Source organism: Microtus pennsylvanicus, chromosome 3 (assembly GCF_037038515.1).
Source record: "Microtus pennsylvanicus isolate mMicPen1 chromosome 3, mMicPen1.hap1, whole genome shotgun sequence".
Taxonomy (NCBI): domain Eukaryota; kingdom Metazoa; phylum Chordata; class Mammalia; order Rodentia; family Cricetidae; genus Microtus; species Microtus pennsylvanicus.
This window is the reverse complement of record NC_134581.1, coordinates 51,186,901-51,207,207: the sequence shown is the minus strand read 5'-3', so window position 1 is coordinate 51,207,207 and position 20,307 is coordinate 51,186,901. Positions and strand designations below refer to the sequence as shown.

Here is a 20,307-nt window from a genome sequence, read left to right as displayed (position 1 = left end):
GTCTCAGCAAACAAGTTGGTTTATTTCAGAGCATGACATCAGAAAATGTCTTTTAATCAGTGGCAATGGGTAACAAAATCAGAATTTCCATCGCGTCCACCCTCATTACGCAGTACTGTCAAGAGAAATAAAACACAATACGGCATCTCACCCCGGTTTTGTACGTTATTAGGTAACAGGGCCGATTTTATTTTAACAAATGTACTAGGAAGCATCCCTTCCCGTGAACTTTGTCCCTTCAAAGCAGGCAACCAACCGGGACAGCCAAACGTCTGTGCCAATGATGTTGGCACTGCCAAAAAGTTGGTGAGCAATCTTCTGTGGGATTGCCTCCTCCTCCTTCTGCAATGTCTTCATCTTTCCTCCATAGCTACTGGAGAAGTGGACATGATACTCGAGAAGGTCCAGTCATTAATGTCCTGGAAAAGTTAACATCAACAGCCACCCCACTCCCACCCCCAAAAAAAGTCCCAAGCTGTTTTTCTCTGCAGGGGAAGGAAGATGGCTAGGAAGTGGCCATGGCCTTCATGGCCTTCATGGCCTCCTCATCTCACTGGCACCCCGTGATTACAAAGAAAGATGGTAAAGCTTTCTGTGACTGTCAGCACGGGTGCATTAAAGCTCTGTCCTCATTTGGTGTGGAAGACCGTGCCAACGGAGGTGGGTGTAAAATTCAGCTGTAACACCGATGCCGAGTCCTGTGGAACTGTCACAGTCTTATCCCTCCTGTGGGTAGGTATGTTTAAAGAGACTCAAATGAGCTAACGGTTCATGCCTTTGAACCAGATATGGCAGTCCGTGCCTGAAGTCCTAGCACTCTGGAGGCAGAGGCAGGAAGATCAGGAGTTGAAGGTGAGCCAGCTTCATAGAGTTCAGGGTTAGCCTGTGCTACCGTGAGACCTTGTAACACCTAGGAGGCCGGGTGGGGCAGGGCGGGGCGGGCTTTTAAAGGCGCAGAAGAGGCCACTGGAGAGTGTTTAAAGCACCATATTACTCTCTGTTGTTCTGCCTTTTTTTCTGGGGATTATTTGAACTTGCTGCAGAAGAGGAAAAATTGGACTGGGACAAATGACGATATTCTTGGAAAAGTCATACTCGGGGCTGCCACTTGTGATCTCAAACCCCAAGGTCCACTGGCCATTTAGACACATGGTTAAAGAATTTGTGACTAATCTCCCCCAGTTTAGCAGCTGTTTTCTCGGTAGACACAATCTACATTAATTCAAATGACACTTGAGACCGAATCAAATTCGTAGACTAGTTAATAACCCCTGGTTGTAGAGTTTGTTGTTTGTGGTGAGCCCTGGAGGCTCCTGCTTTTTTCTGTTACAGAATCCTTGCTCCACATTTTTTTTTATTATCGTTACAGTTAAATTAAAAGTGGGCTGTAGCATCATAACAGTCATGGAGATGGCATCTGCCTGTCAGGTGAAGAGATGGGTCAAGAACGCTAGTGGCCGCTGGGGCCAAGATTTCCAGAAACCCTTGACCCCCTTACTCAGGTGTAACCTAAGACTGCTCACTGCCTTCAAAAAGCTGTTTTCTCCGTCTCAATTGCTGCCTTCAAGTCCCCTTAAGTGAAACTCCTGGAATGATACTTCATAAACACCAATATTTTAAATGCCTGAAGAAGCTATTGCTGTGGCTCTTCCTCCCTTCATTGCTTTATAAGCATGGGGTGTTTCGCACTGGGGCTTGAAGTTTGAGAGCCATTCTCAAAGAATATTTGTAAATGGGCTCGAACTGGGGCTCAGTTGGCACAGTGTCTGCCTGACATCCCTGAAGACCCAGATTTGATTCCCCTGCCCTGCATAAACCAGGCAGGTTAGCCTATATAATAACCAAATTCGGGAGGTAGAGTCAGCAGTTTGGGACCAGTTCAAAATCATCCTCAGCTACACAGAAGGTTTGAAGCCAGTCTGGGTTTTCTGAGACTGTGTGTGGTGTGTGTGTGTGTGGTGTGTGGTGTGTGTGTGCTGTGTGTGCACGCGCACGTGTGTGTGTGGTGTGTGTGTGCGTGCGCATGTGTGTGTGTGGTGTGTGTGTGTGTGTGTGCGCGCGCGCGCGTGCACATTTGTAAATCAATCATTTGTAAATCAATTAATAGCATGTAAAAGTCAAAGATGAGGAAAGGAAGGACACAGCTTCGCTCTCTAAGGACTGCCCTGTGAAGAGCTTAGCAGTCTTTCCTTGAACAGACCCCAGTGGGAAAGGCTGACCTTCCTCTTGGGGTGCAGAGATCCACTCTCAGAAAGTGTCTGCAACAGACCACCGTGAAATGACAAGTTTGCTACCAATTGTGCTAACTTCCAGAGCAAAGTCATCAGTTCACCTTGTCGAACTGACATTTCAAAAAGCTGGTCCCAAGAACAAAACCTTGACTTTAATCCAAATATTAGGATTTAGTTTGGAAGCTGAATGCTTTTTTCTAAAAAGTTTCTTTTATACACATATATATTTTGATGATATTCATCCCCGCTGTCCTCTCATCCCTTCATACTGCACCTATATACCTTTTTCTCCTCGGCAAATACCGCTCCTCCTTTCACATCTGGGATGTTTTAAGTGACTTTTCATTCAGAGTAGGTGATATCCACACTTCTTATGATTGGCGAGACTGCTGGGGGTATGACTGAAATTTAAAGCTAACACACCAAAGGTTACGTCTTTGAAAAACTCCCATCACACACAGAATTTTAATTTGAACATGTATACACTCATTTAGATGATTATTGTTTCTGGGCATTAACCCTTTTTGAACTCCATTTCTGGGAATTTCTGTGGTGATGGTGGTTGGTGGTATTGGGTCTCTGTGAATAATATTGAATAATTAGGGAACACACAGTGAATAGCCGAGTTGGTTTTCCCAGAAGTTGGGGCTGCCCATAGTCACCACACTGTATACTGGCTCCGAGGATTCGTGCTGTTGTGATGTTGCAGGAGGCGCCCTTAGACACTCTTTCTGTGTGCTGGCAGGTTTTGGTCTTTCAAATCTAATATTTTTTGTGGGGGGTACATGCAGCTTGAAACCCTAGGATGCTCTGCAGATGGCAACGATTTGTTTTGGGGGGAAAAAGTGCAATAGTGGGTGCATCACCAGTGTGGTCTGCGGTGAGTATTGTCTCGACTGGATTAAAGCATGGGGCAGATTCTCAAAGAGAGAAAATTCTGAGCAAAATCTGGTGTAGACTTGGATTTGCAATGATTTACTTCTGAAGGACACACAGAAGTTTTTTTCTTTTCCGTCAGCACAGCCTTAGTCTTGCATTACCCCATATCTCCCACCACAACAGGATACAGTAGCATCACTGAGAGCAGTAAATATTTTCTAAACAAGGCAAGGAAAGGCTGGGAGATGGTGCCATCAGTGGACCGGGGAGAAGGTACCGTCGGTGGACTGGGGAGATGGTGCCGTCCGTGGACCGGGGAGAAGGTGCCGTCAGTGAACCGGGGAGAAGGTGCTATCCGTGGACTGGGGAGATGTTGCCGTCAGTGGACCGGGGAGAAGGTGCCGTCGGTGAGGGGAGATGGTGCCGTCCGTGGACCAGGGAGATGGTGCTGTCAGTGGACCAGGGAGAAGGTGCCGTCGGTGAGGGGAGATGGTGCTATCATCCGTGGACCGGGGAGATGGTGCTATCCGTGGACCGGGGAGATGGTGCCATCCGTGGACCGGGGAGACGGTGCCATCCATGGACCGGGGACTCCTTGTCTTGGAACATGAGCCCCAGAGCTCACACTTTAAATCCAGGCAGGCTTTGGGATCCCATTGCAGGAGAAGCAGAGACAGGGAGATCCCTATGGTTCACTGGTCAGCTAAGCCTACTTGTTACTTTCCAGGCCACAGAGAGACCCTGTTTCTGAAGAGCACCAGTCAGCCTTGACCACTGGCCCCCACATGCACATAAAACACAAACACATGCACACACACACAAAGGGAAGAAGCAGGCAAGACAAGAGGGCCCGGCTTTACAGAAACAGCCTTCTAGCGCCACTGCGTACCCTGCCAGAACTTTGACTTGGAGGCTTGAAGAGAAAATTTCAAAGTACTCTTTTCCAAGCCGCCAAACAATTAAACTGGCCACGCTCTTTCCACTTCCACTCGGTAGGTGACACCTACTAGGGCCCACCACAGCTCATTATGTAACCTTCACATCCAGGGACAGAATCCAGCTGCCCATCGGGTCCAAAGCTGTAGAGCTCAGGACAGGAGTGGAGCCCAAGTCCTGGGGAACGATGGTCACTCTCTAGCCTATGTGTCTGTTGTTCTCAGGTCACATGGACCTGTGGGTGCCTCCTGCCCTGCAGCTCAGCCTCCCCTCTACTTGACCACAAGGTGCAGTGAGCGGGGCCTCTCCCCAACTTCCTCTCAGCTCAGCACTTCTCGAGGATGCCAGCTCTGCTGTGGGCTGGCTCTAGAAAGAAACATTGGTTTCTTTTGATGCTCTCGGTGCCTGTTGAGGCTTATTTCTCAGGACAGGTGTAGGCAATCACAGGAAAGCTGCTAAACATAGAAAGAAATAATGACTTATCCTTTGTCATTTTCCCAAGGTTCCCTCCATTCCAGCTGCAGCCTCACTGCCACATCTGCCATCCTTAACAGACAGGCGTAGGACGAGCATAGCTCACGCTCACCCAGTGCTCCCCATGCTACAGGACCCTTTGCCTGTGTGTACTGCAGTAACGAGGTAGAAATTGTTGGGAACGCGAAACACACGGGGCTTAAGAAACTCCCAGGACTTACCGAAATACTTAAATTCAGAGCTAGAAAGATTGAGGATGGAGCCTCAACCCCAGGCTGTAGAGTTTGTGGATTTAAATCTCCATACTTTACCCTTCTCCACTAAAAATAATTTCCACTCGTCTCTCTCATTTACATGAAGAGAAGCTGGAGTCTAATCTGAAGTGAAGCGAGTGTTACAAAATGAGCTGTTTTAGTGGGGTCTTTGTGCCCAGTTCATGTCCCTGGCACTGCTGCCTAGCATGGGGTAGTGAGACGCACAGCTAGATGATGGCTTTATGTGTAGGGGTGCGTGTGTGTGTTTGTGTGAGTTGTGTGGGTGGTGCACCCATGTTCTGTGAGTGTGTATTGAACAGGTACAATATTGCATGGCCGGCCAATATTAGATAGCTGGCAGAGACATGTACAGGATGGCCAGAGTGTCATTTGAAATGTTTGTCTTCGCAAACGAAAGGAGTGCCTTATGTAGGATAGAAAGGACAGTGCCCTGTGTCTTTAGTGTGTCTGTGTTGCTGCTATGTTCATGCGTCACCCCTCTCTGCAAGACGTAAAAGCAGCCAAAGGCTGAAGAAGTGGTTTCTGGCCAGCAAAATGCTTGCCTTGGAGGATCAGAGTTCAATCCACAGCAACCACGTAAGATTGCCAGGCATGGTGGCGTTGTCCTTGTAACTCTAGCGCTGAGGAGGCAGCCAAGAAATGGCCAGCAATTTTTGCTTTTGCTCCTTTTTCCCCCAGAAATGGTGAAAGAAACAACAGAACTTCAGCTTTTGGCAAACACTGCTACCTACCCTCTCCTTGAGTTCATGTTTCACGGTGAACACTGGAACTGTCTCTGGGTCTAAGTTTTCAGAGTGTGCATTCAGAGATGGGATAGAGAATCTTCTATGTATTTTCAGATTATTCCCATTCATAGCTATACTGGTTATCCTCAAAATTCACAACAAAGAATATTTAAGAAACACCATTGATGGTTTAGCATCTTGGCACACACCTTTAATCCCAGTAATGGGAAAGGGGGGGCAGATAGATTGCTATGAGTTTGAGACTGGTCTATTCTACAATAGTGAGTTCCGAGGTTACATAATGAGACCCTGTCTGTCTCAAAATGAGGAAAGAAAGGAGGGACGAAGGAAGGGAAAGATCACTATTTGATTGTAATCCAGAAATATATCTATGACGTGTTTGAACTTGTCAGATCTTAGGTTTAGATGTTATTGACTGTATTCTCAAAGTCGGATGTACTGGAGAACTGGTAAAATGTGTCATCCTCTATGGTCTTACAGTCTTTTTATTGAGACAGGGTCTTGCATAGCTTAGCTGGCCTTGAACTTCTGATCCCTCTGCCTCCACTTCCCAAGCTCTAGGCTTATATAGATGTGCCACCATACCCAGTCTCTGCAGTGTTGGGGATGGAGCCCAGGGCTTCATGCAAGCTAGGTAAACATTCTGCCGGCTGAGCTAGACCCCCAGCCTGTGATCTTATAGAGCTTAAAATCTGCACCTCTGCTTATAGAGCTTAAAATCTGCACCTCTGCCTCTAGCAAGCCTAAACTCTTGCTTATGAATTTTAACAACAACAAAAACAAAAAAGCAAAAACAAGGGGAAAAGACAGACCCTTCTCTATCTATCGGGCAAACCTCCATTCCCCAAGGAATTATAGACATTGTGAAGGCGGGACACAGAGATGGTCTCAGCTAGTCCTCTCCTTCATCCTCACCCATTCACAATCTATTGGCCTTCAAAGTTTAGTTTCCGTGGTTCTGTGTCCCATGACCATGTAAGTGGTGAATGGTGTCTTTCTAGTCTCCTGTGGCTTGATGCACAAGGTAAATGCATTTTCAAGGCTTAAAGTTAGGTGGGTTTTTTATCCCAACTTTTCATCACGAAGCCACGGTTTATTTGGTTAGAGCATATTTCCTACCTGACATCATCTGCTGTACGAGGCGCAGCCGCTGCTCTTCCGAAACCACTCGAGGTCGTGGAAAGAAACAGCAGGCTTCTTTGCCGGGTACACTTGCGTGACTTAACCTGAATTCTGGTGACTTTGACCCAGTTCCACACATCTTACTTCATCCATCTGGTTTTGGTGAGAGGAGGTCACGGAAAGTGGGTAAGTAGAATTAGCAATCAATGGTTGGCTTTCCAGGAGTGCCCTGAAGCAGACAGACTGTTCAGAATTATGTGCTCAGTGCACTCTGGTGCCCTGTGTCAAGGACTCCAGGGGCCACACTCAGGAAGCCATAGGGCAAATAGGCTTAAACAAGCATCCCAGTTATTATAAAACCCATTTCTATGCCCACAGATTTGTGAAATTTTTCCCCCATTTGTCCTTGGAGTTGAGTCATCTGGCATATTCTTTTCATAGTATTATATGTAGCCATTATTTAAGAAGCTTCCAGCTGGGAATACCACAGTTATAAAATGGATCTAGCTTGCTGTCTACACCGGTGGAATGAGGGTGTGAGAGCTGTGCCGCAATTGTACGAGGTGAGATTGTGTCACAAAATGCAGTAAGAGTCATCCTGATGGTTCTGACTGGGCAGAAGCTAGATCAGATCTCTAGATCTAGATCTCTAGATCTGTAAAGACACTCTTCTCTATGGCTGCGAAGAAACAGGTTCTGAATGACGATGGCAAGCAACTGACCCCTCGCCCTCAGCTGGAAGGCTTAACCTAAATGTGGTGTGAGTGTTCTTGCTGGTGGTGAGGGGAGAACGTGGTATCTAGAATAAGGTTGATCTCAGCAAAAGATTAGCTGCAGCTTTAGACAGGTGACATTTTGCATCTAGCGGTATATGAGGGACATCCTTGAGCATAGAGTAACCAAGAAATAAAATGATAGCATGACATTGAACCCCCACCAAGAGATTTAGCAGGAGTTTTCTACATGTTCCTCATTCTGGAGTCCTAGAAAATCTTCAAGAACTATATACTGAAAAAATATGTGTATATATGCATGTATTTGATTCTAGAATCTTCTAGTTCATTAGAAAATCTTTAAAGAAGCTTCATTTCAGCTGGGAGTTTTGAGAGGGTATTTAGTGACTTTTCCTTAGTCTCTAATTTCAATTAACACCACAGATTCATAGCCAGAGATGTGTTCTGTGGTTGAAATGGATAAGAGTTGGGGAAACAAGAAAAAAGGGTTTGTATTTGTGACCTTAGTGGCATCGTCTGAGGGTGGGGGTTACTCAGCATTTGGCCGGGTTCATGAGCAGAATAACGTCTTTCTTCTTGCTGGTCAAGTCATGTTGCTCAGGGTTTAGTTGGTAACTAGGGAGTTACCAAAAGAGGTTAAGGAGTTACTTTAAATTTAGATACTTTGCGTATGACTATGTAGATGAAGAATTCTAGAGAGACTAAAAATCAAAGCCTTCCTGTTCTTTCCTCCATGGCAAATGTGATTCCGTTCTCATTGGATAGAGTGCCCCTATCTGGGGATGAGCAGGCTCATCTGGATTTGGCTTTTAGCAAAGAAACAGATGCATCAGGGAATGGGAGTCAGTTTCCCAGGAAAGCTTAATCAGGTTGAGATGGAAACACTACAAGGGCTTAATGTTCTGTCCCCATTGTCAGAACTACCCGCATCTTCACAGAAAACCACATGAGAAGCTGAGCCTGGCTTCCTTATTCTTCAGAGACTTCCTGCATACTCGACTAGCTCAGCTTTCTCCGAATTCATTCTAGGACATTCTGATCTGCTGTTTTTACCCCTTCTCCACCAAAATTACACACAAAATAATCGAAGTTTCAGGTGACCGATTGTACTTAGTTTTAACTATACTTTGCAATCTGTGTTGTTCGAGGTGTGTCTGGGCGTATCTGTCTGATATATGACTCTATGTATTTAATGAGTTTTTACAGAGATGTCTTTAAGATTATTTTTAAAAAGCTGCTAAGCTTAGGGGAAACCTCAGTGAGGGTGATATTTTTAAGAAGTGGCTTCATGGATTGAGGCTGTAGGCCCATCGCAGACTGCGTACCTGGCATGTGTACCTGTGTTTGCTTCCCAGCACCACACACACACACACACACACACACACACACCATCATAACAGGTGAAATGTAAGTCTTCAAGGACAAGGGCACAGGAAAATGCAGGTTTTTGTTTCTTTGTACTCAATGAGGGGTGGGTCTTTTAAGTCAATTAAATAAATTAATGCTGAACCTCGGGATGTCTGAGGATTACACGAACATGCGCTCTGTTTACCAAGTGGGCGCCATGGCATCTATGATGTTCCCAAATGACTGGGCTAGCCCTGTTTAAATAGTGTGGCTCAATGACTTTGCTGTGACTTTTCCATCTGAAGGGCCTTTTTCTTTCAGGTGGAAACTATCCGAGCAGTGCCCAAACCCATCAGCCCTCAAGAAATGAAGGGCTTGAAACATAACGTGTGTCTAGTTCACAGGTACAAATTATAGCACCATGTACTTTGATTCTTTGTGGTGAGCCTGTTGTGGGCAGTGAGGGCATGGCGTCCCAGTCCTTGCCAACAGTGATATGCCAAGCTTCCCAAAGCTTCCTGTTTATATAGGTTTTTCATCTTCAAAGAGGGTTGAAGGCATTCATTTACCACCACAGCCTGGGAGGTAAGATGTATTCCCTTTTTATAGGTGGAGGAAGTATATATAGGTGTAAGTGACTTACCTGGGGCCACCCAGGGAGTCAGGTGTCGAGGACAGGTTGGCAGGGCTGGCACCACCTCTTCTTGGCTGGATCAGGTTCTGAAGTTCTTTCTCCCTAGTGTCATTTGTCATTGAGAGCTGCAGACCACTAGTAACAGATCCACAGTATCTAATAACCCAGAGCAGAAAAGAGATACCACCTGTGTTATCTGTGTGTCCGTCTCTGTCTGCCTGCCTGTATGCATGTATATGAAGCTCCAGGATATTTAAACATGAAGGAGATTTCATGTGCTCCTCCCGAGGCTTTCGTCCCCATCTGTAGAATGGGAATGCTAACAGTTGTCTCCTTCGGGGGTGCTGTGCACATGGAAGTCAAAACAAGCTAATGAGGTCAAAAACTTTCAGAGCCGCACAGAGCTCTGTAACTCTCGGTTGTTATTCCTGCTGCTGGAAAATGACGATGGGGCTGCTTATGGACTGGGTATTGAGGGGTAGGACTTTCCTAATTAAGGGTCTAATTGTTTTGGTGTTGTGTGGCAATGATTTCAGTACTGTCGCGAAAGAATCCAAAATCAAGGGAAGAAAAGCCTATCTTCTGGGGGGGAAAGCGAGCATTCTGAGTAGCATATATTTAGGAGACACAATGGCAAAACAAGTTGATTATGAGTTTTCTGAGAGTGCAGCTGGACCGTGACACATGCCAGGGGCCAGGGAACAGAGCCGCACTGTATTCCAAGTCACAGGTCCTGGATAGGTCGGTCCTCCCAAGGCAGGAGGGATAAAGTGGTCGCCACTGGGCTCCTGGCCTTCCCCTGTAGTACACTCAGGCTAAGCTCTTGCTAAGTTGGAACACTGTGGATGAGGGCGCCACCCAAAGGGCTGATTTGAACAATAAAAATGAGCTCATCTGAGCAGACCAATCAGAAGAGGCCTCCTCAGCAGGACTCAGGTCCAACTGGACCATGGACCTCTCTCCTTTCTCAGTTGTACTCCCCAGGCAAGGCAACCTGCACAACCACTTTTGGAGGTCCTGAAACCAGAGGGACAAAGACTGCAGAAAGCTGAAGTTTCCAAAGGCATTGCAGGCAACAAGGTGAAGACTCAGAGGCTATGGGCCAGGCAGCCTGGACACACAGGCCCAGCTGCTGTGGACTGCCGTGTGGGAGGAGGCTGCAGGAGCCTCTAACACCCCAGCAGCTTTCAACTGGGGATAAAATAAAGTGACTAAGCCACAAAGGGCTCGGCCATTTGACTGAAAATAAAATCAAACGCCTTAGGGTTTTTCTTTTTAATCTTTATTGGTTTTTCTGCTTAGAGAAGTAATACATGCTGGTTGTAAAAAAAAATCCAAATATTAGAGAAATATGTAACAGAGCAAGGAAAATGTCCTCCACGTGCTCGCCCTTCCAGGAAGAAAAAACCACCTCTACAGATTTGTGCAAATCAGAGTTCCTTTTCCAAGCAGATCTTTGCCAACTTTTTTCTTAGGCAACACCAGCAAAATTGATTGACATCCACATGTGTGACAGATACAGTCTCATAGCTGTCCCCGTGGTTTGGCCCCCCTAACCACTTTCCCGGCAAGCCAAAAGTCACCCCAAACACATAGTCCAATTCCAGACAGTATGGGAGCTAAGGGGATGGATGACCCAGCCCTCACATGCATGAGACCCTGAGTTCCGTCACCAGCACCAGGTAAAAAAAAAAAAAAAACAAGTATGACAGCAAGATGGAGACTGGAGATGCCTGGGCTTAAGGTCTAGCCATATTGTTAAGTTCCAGGTTCAGCAAAAACCCTGATCTCAAAAAAATGAGGTAGAGAGCCACGGAGGAAGACACCCAACATGACCCCGTAGCCTCCACCTGCACATGCGTACCTGTGTGCGTGTGTCCACACAAACACAAAGTGTGGTGAGCAAATAAACTACGGTGAGAAATGATTGGCATGAGCCGGGTCAGTATGTGGCGCTCATCTCTTTGTTCAGAGGACCAATAGAAAAACCACCAACATCCCACGACTGTTGGAGCTACACACTGCTGCTGCAGCTAAGTGCCGGTGTGGGGGTGCTGCTGTGGCAGGCAGCACCAACTGCCCCTCCCCATCCTCGGAAAATAAGCAGCTTTTCTCTATCCCCACTTCGCAAGGAGCTTAGACGCCAGAGGAAAGAATTTCATTCCACTATACGGCAGGACTCTTATCGACAATAATAACAGCCAGTAGTTATCAAACGTGAAGTCTGAGAGCCAAGCAGTGTGTGCCTGAAGAGGACGCATGTGTAAACGACCACGTGGACACAGCTCAGAGAGGCTGCCGTTCATACGCTATACCAGTGAATCTTCAGCTAGGAAGCTGAGACCGGAGGGGTTAACTAATTTGCCTAGGCTTAAGAATTGGTAAATCCGAAGTCAGTCACTGGAAGGCCAAACATTCTACCTGGAATTCTGCAAAATGGAGACGGTAGCCCAAATTGTGAATCATATTTTCAGCTGTGGGCTAGGCAGAAAATTCTCAGGAAGTGCTGCTGACATGGTTCCTATAGCAGGTGAGCTTAGCCAGATCACTGAGAAGGTGTCACCTGGTCTTCCATTGATTGTGTACCAAGTTCAGACAGTTTATCTTGGTGGGGCGGTATGATGAGATATTGTATTACTTTGTGCGTCTAGGCACAAATGTTGCATGACACCCAGATGCATGACACACAGATGATGGTCAGAGGACAACTTGCAGGAGTCAGTTCTCTCTTTTTACCATGTGGCTCCTAGGGGCTGAACTGAAGTCATCATATTTGGTGTCAAAGGACCTGATCTCTGAGCCACCTTGCAGGCTCCAGAGTCATGTTTGCTGTTAAGCAGTCTTTTCACCCATAGGAGCAACTGATGATGGCTACTTCTCCTGTAAATTGAAAATTAAAAGCAAACTATGTGTATATATATATATACATTTATGTATATATAAAATACATATATACATGCATGTGTATATTATACATGCATATGTATTATATGTGTTGTTATATATACATGTGTGTGCATTATATATATATTTATATATATATATATATTTCATGCTAAGTGACCACCACAGTGCTAACTGACCCACCCAGCTCAAGGATCATGTGATCAGTTGGCTTCCTACTGTCACTTGTCAGCTCTAGGAATCTGCCTCTGCAAGTGTGGAGAGCCTGCCTGAATTACTCAGAGGGCACAAGAGCAAATTATTCAGGCAATAGGGCTGGGGGGAAAGTGCATTTCAGTGAGACGTTTTCATAGCAAGATTGTTCATTGGGAGGCTCATCTGCAACCACACAGTCACGACTGCCTCCCAGTGGCCTACTGCTTGATGTCGCTGGCTGGGGGAAATGCATATGTGCTCCAGGTCAGTCTGTGGACTTGTGATTGTCAACCGTGGTGGTGTGTGACAGCGACCATGCTTTGAGATGCTGTTCACGTGTGGAGTAGATGAAGGAGCTAAGACACATCCTTTGTGTGGGAAGAGTACCATTTGGAGAAGACAGTGCTTCCATGAAAAAGCTGAAGGGATTCTTATCCTTCCTGTTGACGTAAAAATTTAAGTTGGTGAGAGTCAGCCGCCATCCTTTTGAAATAGCTGGGTGGCACCGGCTATGATTTTCTTCTCCTTGATTCCTTTGAGCCTGTCAATTGAGAGTAAACCGGGCTGGGGCTTCCACATGCTGGGGCGATTGAATGGGGACATGGGTAAGTGCCTTGTTCCCAGTTGCAAATGTTTGCTGTGGGAATGTCAACACATGTGATCGGATGACATTCAGAGGCCGTGCGGTAGGAGCGGGTGTATTTTCATCACTCCCAAAGAGCACTCGGGGCTGAAATTATCTTCTGAGATAAGACAGCCATGCAGGGGGACACTAGCTGAGCAGTTTAATCTGACCAAACAAAACAGCTGAACCTTGCTCTGCAGAGACCCATCCAGTCCCCACCTGTGAAGTTCCTGGAGAAGCTTGTTCTAATTCTGGTTCTGTAGCCCACATTGCCCACTGGGGCTAAGCACATCATGATGGAACAAAGGTCTAGCGGAACAGCCCCATCTTGGAAAGAAAAGTGAGTCTACGTGAGCCCATTCATTCTTAGCTTTGTGGCCTCTGTGTAAACTTGTGCAATCAACTTGGGTTTGGATTGCCTTGAGAGCTGAAAGACCTGAACTTATGCAAGACTGAGACCAAGGGTGCCAAAGCCTGACGCAGCAATACCAGCGCCTAAGTCTGTGCTGCCATTAGTTGCTGCCTGTCCCCAGCCAGACCACGAGCCGTTCCTAGGTGATGGTGTTAAGGCAGCAATGATACTTCTAGGCACTCTTATCATGAGCATACCCCCAGACCTCCCTGTATGTAAATTAACGCATTGCTGTAGCTTGTTATAAGCATTCTGGGTACTCTCGGAAGTCCCCCTTTTAGTTTTAATCCTGGTCCACCCCAAAGCACAGCAGCAGCTGTCATGTCCCTACTTGATCAGGTAGGGTTACATAGTTTCCCTAGAGAGCCTGCCCAGGGCCCTCAGATTCTCATACAGAGCCAACAGCCAGCTGAAGATGGTTTTCTTGTTTTGCTTCTGCGTGAGTGCACATGTGTGCATGTGTACGCAAAGGTCAGAAGTCCGTGGCATGTGTCTTTCTTAACCCACCTTATTTCTATATGGAGGCATGGCCTTTCATGGAACCCAGTACTATTTCAGCTGGTCTTGATGGCTGGCTTGCTCTGGGGACTCTGTCTCTGCCTCCTAAGCACTGGCATTACAGCCTGGCTGCCATGCCCCCCAAGCGTGTAGGTGGGTGCTGGAGATCTGGGTAGATGGTCCACCCGCTGAACCCCTGTGTCCTGAAGACCATTCTCCAAAGGCCCAGACTGAAAAATGAGTGAGGGTGCTTGCTTTGCCTCAAGCGGTTCTGGTGCTGATTGACCCTGGGGTAGCGGGTGGGGGTAACAAGGTCTGCTCATGTCATTTCAGTGATAGTTTGAAGTGGAGCAGGGGCAGAAGGTGGCTCCTGGTTGGGTGTCTTTATTTCACAGATAAATTCTGTTTAATGGGTGGGTGACCTGAGTAGTGTCACGTAATTATTCTCTTCCTCCCAGGTCAGGGTAGAAGCAGCCAGTTCTCCTTGTAGACTAGCTCATGCGTGTGGGAAACCCCATCTTGGAATTGCGGGCGGACAGCACCTTTTCCATGCCTTTCTCTCTGAAAAGCACTGAGCATAACTCTGCCTTCCCCTTGACTTCAGTGAGGATTTTGAAAGGAACACTCCATACGGGGCCTTCTGCTATCTCTCTTGAGAATGTCAAACAAGGCAAGGTTGGAAATGGGTTTTTATTAGTACAGCTCTAAACATCCTAAGTTGCAGAAGCACCATTATGAGGCAGTAGGCCTCCAGATGATTTTGACCAGTCGCTAAATGTGGTCAGGAGAGATGCCTCGGTGGTTAGGAGTGCTTGCTGCTCTTTCAAAAGTGCCTGAGGTGGTGGGTTCCTAGCGCCTGTGACAACTCCCCCTCTACGGAGCCTGATGCCCTCTTCTGGCCTCTGTAGGCACAGCTGTAAATCTTGGATGAACAAGCCTGGGGTGCGGGGCTGAAAAAAATACATAGGGAAAGGGCCCTCCTTCTAGAATAGCTGAAGCCGCCAGCACACGTGTGTTCATCTTCTTGGAAGGGGGTGGCAGACGGCACAGCTTACGATGGGTTTTAATCCAGGAACCTCATGGATTTGGATATGGCATTCCATCTGATTGCAAAGTCAGTGGTTACAGAAAATATCCCTGGATATGACATTTCAGTAGAAGAAAGTAGGCCGTGTGTGCGTGTGTGTGTGTGTGTGTGTGTGCGCGCGCGTGCGTGCGTGCGTGTGTGTGTGTGTGTGTGTGTGTGTGCGTGTGTGTGTGTGTGTGTGTGTGTGTGTTGCATACATCATGCAGCAGAGTTACTGGATGGGACCATTGCTCTGTGGAAGGCACAAAGCTACCGAGCCAAATACCTGCAGAAATGAAATTGACTAGGTCACTTGCTATTCTGCCTGCATGTATGACTTGGCAGAGACTGCTGTGGTGATATCCAGCGGTGAAAACTGTGGGGTGTAAAGGTTTCATAATGGAACATTCTAGGTCATCATCATTGCTGATCAGCCTTTGTCTCCATGATTCCACATACAAATCCTATTTAAGAGATGAGTTAAATACGGAATTTTTTCCCCATGTATTCTATTCTATATATTTCGGTTCTCAATTTTGCTTTTTCTGACTCGACTGGAAATACAGTGTGTTTATTTCGAGATGAATAGATGCCTAACCAGGACTTAGAACTTTGGTGTCATTTCTTAATCATTTGGCTTCTCAGAGGCAAGCAGCTTTAAATAATCAATTGCATAAGAATACATGCATGCTGCGCCAAAAAAAATCAATTTCCATCATAAAAATATTCAGAAGCAACTTCTCCTGTTTGGCAAAATTCATCATTATTAAATTCAGGCAGGATATTAACTTTATGGCTGAAAGGTTGGGCTGTACAAAGATGAACTAATTTGGAACACATGGCAACTACATTAATTCTCTTAAAGGATGAATGGAGAGCCCTTCCTATCATACGTAACTTATTAATATTTTGAATTGAATCATTTTCCTAAGTAGACCTGACTTTTTGGGGATGTATTTTTCTCTACAAGTCAAGAGCCACATGCTCAGCCAAGACAGATTTATGACCTTTTAAAAATAATGATGGAAAATGAGATGGGGCGGGAGGGGACACAGTTTAGTATCTGCTTTGCTCTGAGACCTAAACTGCGAACTCTCCGGTTCTGGAAGCCTTTGAAATGCTGATTCCAGTCTTCTTGTGGGCTCTTAAACACCTTCTCAAATGACCCATTTTAATAACCCGAAAGCTATTATATAACGAGCAGCCATAATTTAGTCCAGGGCTCTAGGGGGACCCTCACAGTTCAGCAATGAATAGTTAATGCAGGATAATGTTTAGTAGGTTATTAGTTTTCGCTATACAAATGCTGATCGGGGAACGCTTTTATAAGGTGTTTAAAAGAAAATGTAATTAACTGGTTGCATGCTTCTGTTGCAGCTCAAATTGAAATTATTCCATGCAAGATCTGTGGAGACAAATCGTCAGGAATCCATTATGGTGTCATTACGTGTGAAGGGTGCAAGGTAAGCGGTTTTAATTGTTGTTGTTGTTTCTATTCGTGTTACGGGGCATCTTGGCCATTTCTATTTTTTACTTCCAGTCTGCCTAAAAATTCAACTCCCTGAGCTTCCGAGTGATGATGACAGGGTGGGGTCAGTACTGCCACGTCCAGTTATAATTACTGCAGTTACACCTCCTTCAACCTGTCAGGACAGAGAGCAAGGGAGCAGAGCCCATCGCACTGATGAGCTCCCTCTGGGGCTGGGGGAATGGCTCCGTTGGTCATAGCCTTATATGTGCAGGAAGGAGGACCTGAATTCAAATCCTTGCTGCCTCTGGGAGAAATCCAAGAATGGCCACTCAGACCTGTTTCCCCAGCTTTCTGGGGCAGAGATCCCAGAAGCTGACTGGCCAGCTAGCCTAGCTCAACAGTGATGTCCAGGTTCAGTGTGAGACCCTGTCTCAAGGGAATAAGGCAGGGGCTACAGAAGAGGGCACTGACATCCTGTTCTGGCCTTCGTTGGTGCAGGTTTATGCACGGAGACACAAGAGACCTCTGGTTGCCCTGTCACTGGGTTTAGGAGGAAATTATTTCCATTAAGTTTCACATGGATGTGACTGAGTCTTTCTGTTGGTATCCAGGTCTTAGTACACCTGGCCAAATTATTTGCCCACATTGTTTGGGACACGTCTGAACCTTTGATCAACTCAGCTTCATCCATGGAGTAGCCATGACACTTGCCCTGCCTTCCTGTTAGGATTATTCCAAGAATAAGAGGTGCTTTTAAATAAAAACCTGATATTATTGCTACAGTGACCATTTGTATGAGGTGACCATGGGGCCAGGGACACAGAACAGGCTTACTATAAGAATGGAAGGTGGGGGTGCTTAGTCACCCCAGGACCACGCCCCCAAATGTATTCAAATCTCCACTGATTGAGATTGCAAGTCTTCTTTGTGTATGGGAAGAGTTTGGAGACAGGGTTAAAGCAGCTCAAATGAGCAGGAGGAATGTTATCTGATGCAAATGGCCTAGGAGACAGCTACAGCCACACCCAATTAGCCCTTGGGCTTTTTAAGATTGAAGGGTTAAAAAAAAAATCTGTTTTTCTTTCTTTGGTTTGTATTCATTTAGTGCAAACAAGACTGCATTGTGTCATAAGGTAGAAAATCACCTGCAGCCATACATAATGGCTGTGGGATTTGGGGGAGACTAGCCTCATAATTTTTAAATTTCTTCCTCTCGTTGTTAATCATAATATTATTTGCTGATTTACATATATAGACCGCAGGTTAGTGAAGATGGATTTTTTTTTTTAGAATTATTACATGGTCTTATTTGGGAAGTGGCGTGCAGGTGTCATGGCATGCGTGAGGGGGTCAGAGGACGACTTGCAGCAGTCTGCTCTGTCAACCATGTGGGTCCTGGGAACTCAGGTCATCACGATTGGTGGCAAGTCCCTCTACCCGCCGTGCCACCTCCCTGGTCCAAAGTTTGGGACTCTTGCACCTCACCAAATCCCTTTGTCCTTTAAAAAGTCACCCACCTTTGAGAAGTGGGGAACGTTACTGGAGGGGAATTTTGAATTATTCATCTGTGTGGTAAAGGCCTCATGGGTTTATTAAAAAAAAAATTTCTGGCCTCTCTGAAGTAAATTCTTGTAAAAATAAAATACTTGGGGCTGGAGAAAAGGCTTAGTGGGTAGCACCACTTGCTTTGCAAGTATGATTACCTAGCATCCATGTTAAAAAAAAAAAAAACCAAAATGATGCATGTGGCTGTGTACTGCAACCCTAGTATTGGTGGGGCAGAAGCAGGCAGATCCTGAGAGCTCATTGACCAGCCACTCTCCCTGAGACAGTGAGCCTCAAGTTCAGTGTGGGGTCTCTGTTTCAGGCAATAAAGTCCTCCTCTGGCCTCTGCATGTCACACACACACACAAGAAAGATGAAATGCTAACCTAGCTATGCAAACAGCCTGTGACCACTGCCAACTTCAGTCTCTGTGTCCCCAAAGCTATGACCTTGGTAGAGGCACCAGGGCCACTCCCATCCCTACCGTATCTCTCATTCCTACAGCACCCCCAAGCCCTACAGTGTTTGCTCTGTCCTGGTCCTCCATAGATCTGACTTTCATTTATGGCATATCACCCAGGTGTCTAGACCACCTAGGTCTTTCCATTCTGCCCAAGAAGCTCAAACTATCTCTGAGTCTGTCCGCTGTGCCCTGTGGTTCTATGTGTTGAACTGATATGCAGTATCTGGAAATATGAAATTCAGGGGTGGGGTAGGGGTGACTTGTGTGCTATGCCTTAGCGATTTGAAAGGCTCTCTAACAACCAATTAGTCAGTGAAGCTGAATTGACAGAGTGCCCAGGCATTTACACATGCACACACATTTAAAGGGCCAGTGTTTATTCTGGAGAAGATAAATACAACCAGTAAGGCAAACAGTTAAGATCCTATGGTTGTCTAAAATCCCTTCCAAATCCTGTTCGTGTGATACCTCCATGCTGAAATGGCTTTCCGCCGTCGGTTCTGATCCTCTGCTCCACAATGGCGGCCACTAAACCGCTGACAGGTGACTTATCTGCGCTGGGTAGTACACTTTGGAGGGATACAGTAACTGTTCTACATTGTAATTTCTGACTGTGGCAATGTTACAGTGCAATGTACTCTAGTTACAGTGAAGTCAAGGGACTTCTGCCATTGTCATCCATTATCAGATGTTAACCAGGTGGAGGTGATCCCACTGTGACCAATCATAAATAACTTTCTTTCTGGCAGTATAATTAGACATATGAGGGAAAACCACATTACATAGCAAATAGGTATGTAATGAGGAGGGGGCCAGTGTATAATATACACACATATAAATCCTAACTTGTATACATTTACATCATAATGTATTCACCAAATCTGATTCATTTATCTGCAATGACGTAGAGCTAAGATGGTGTCCTATGTGAATCCTCCTCTCCCAGCCAGCAACAGGGAATTCACAATCATCTCCTCATACACGCATTCTCCTAAAATGTCCATTGGAAGGTTTTTAAAGAAATTAGAGTGCGTAACAGGTACTCTTCTCCCCTCTGAGGTAATTGTCAAAGTATGTGGACCTTAGTGTGTGCCTGGCTGGAAAGAAACTTGATGAATGTTCCCTTTAGGCCCAAATACTTCTTCTTCCTGAGTTCTATTTGCTGTTGTTACTAGACTGTAAAAAGTCACTATGACCCCTGAGCTGGTTCTGTCTAGTTTTTTAACATTAATATTTTCATACTCAATATTTTCATTTCTAATGCTTTTAAATGCCTCATCCTGGATTAGAGCTCAGTCTTTTACAGTGAAAGTTAGATCTGGGAAAGGAAGGTGTTATTTGCCCTTCAGCCATCAAAGTTTTCCATTCTGTCATGTACAGATGATGAGGTGGATGGAGTACTTCCAGTTCTGTCTTCAGCACCCCAAAAACAAGTGACCTGCTAACCGGGTCTCAGTAGCTACTGCCCCTCCTCAGCTCACAAATATTCTGGGTTCTAGGCAGCGTGGTAGGTAGAATCCTCCCTGCCCTAGTGCCAGATTTCTGAAAGGTTCTCCTGGGGATGCTGAGTGCCTTTCCTGGGATTGGATCTGAGGATGTTGGAGCTCAGGTACTAGCATGGGACACGTGAAGTAAGATCAGCTTCAAGTCAGAGCTCATTGGCACATACGGTTCCATGAGGAGGCGGGCCATCATCTATGGAAGAAAGTTACCCTGGGAAGTGTTGCCTGGGCAACTAAGTGATACAGAT

General features: G+C 46.0%; 1 protein-coding gene and 1 long non-coding RNA gene across 3 annotated transcripts in view; one reads left to right on the top strand and one right to left on the bottom strand.

The window, feature by feature from the left end:
• The window catches only part of Rora (RAR related orphan receptor A), a 732,627-nt gene that overhangs the window by 678,046 nt on the left and 34,274 nt on the right, over positions 1-20,307 (top strand). For both annotated transcript variants that reach the window (XM_075965361.1, XM_075965362.1), the window contains one exon: positions 16,456-16,541. In XM_075965361.1, coding sequence (XP_075821476.1) covers positions 16,456-16,541 — 86 coding nt within the window. The remainder of the gene's footprint in view (positions 1-16,455; positions 16,542-20,307) is intronic.
• The window catches only part of LOC142845869 (uncharacterized), a 61,613-nt gene continuing 50,767 nt past the window's right edge, over positions 9,462-20,307 (bottom strand). The window contains exon 3 of the long non-coding RNA XR_012909996.1: positions 9,462-9,534. This is a non-coding gene — a long non-coding RNA (uncharacterized LOC142845869). The remainder of the gene's footprint in view (positions 9,535-20,307) is intronic.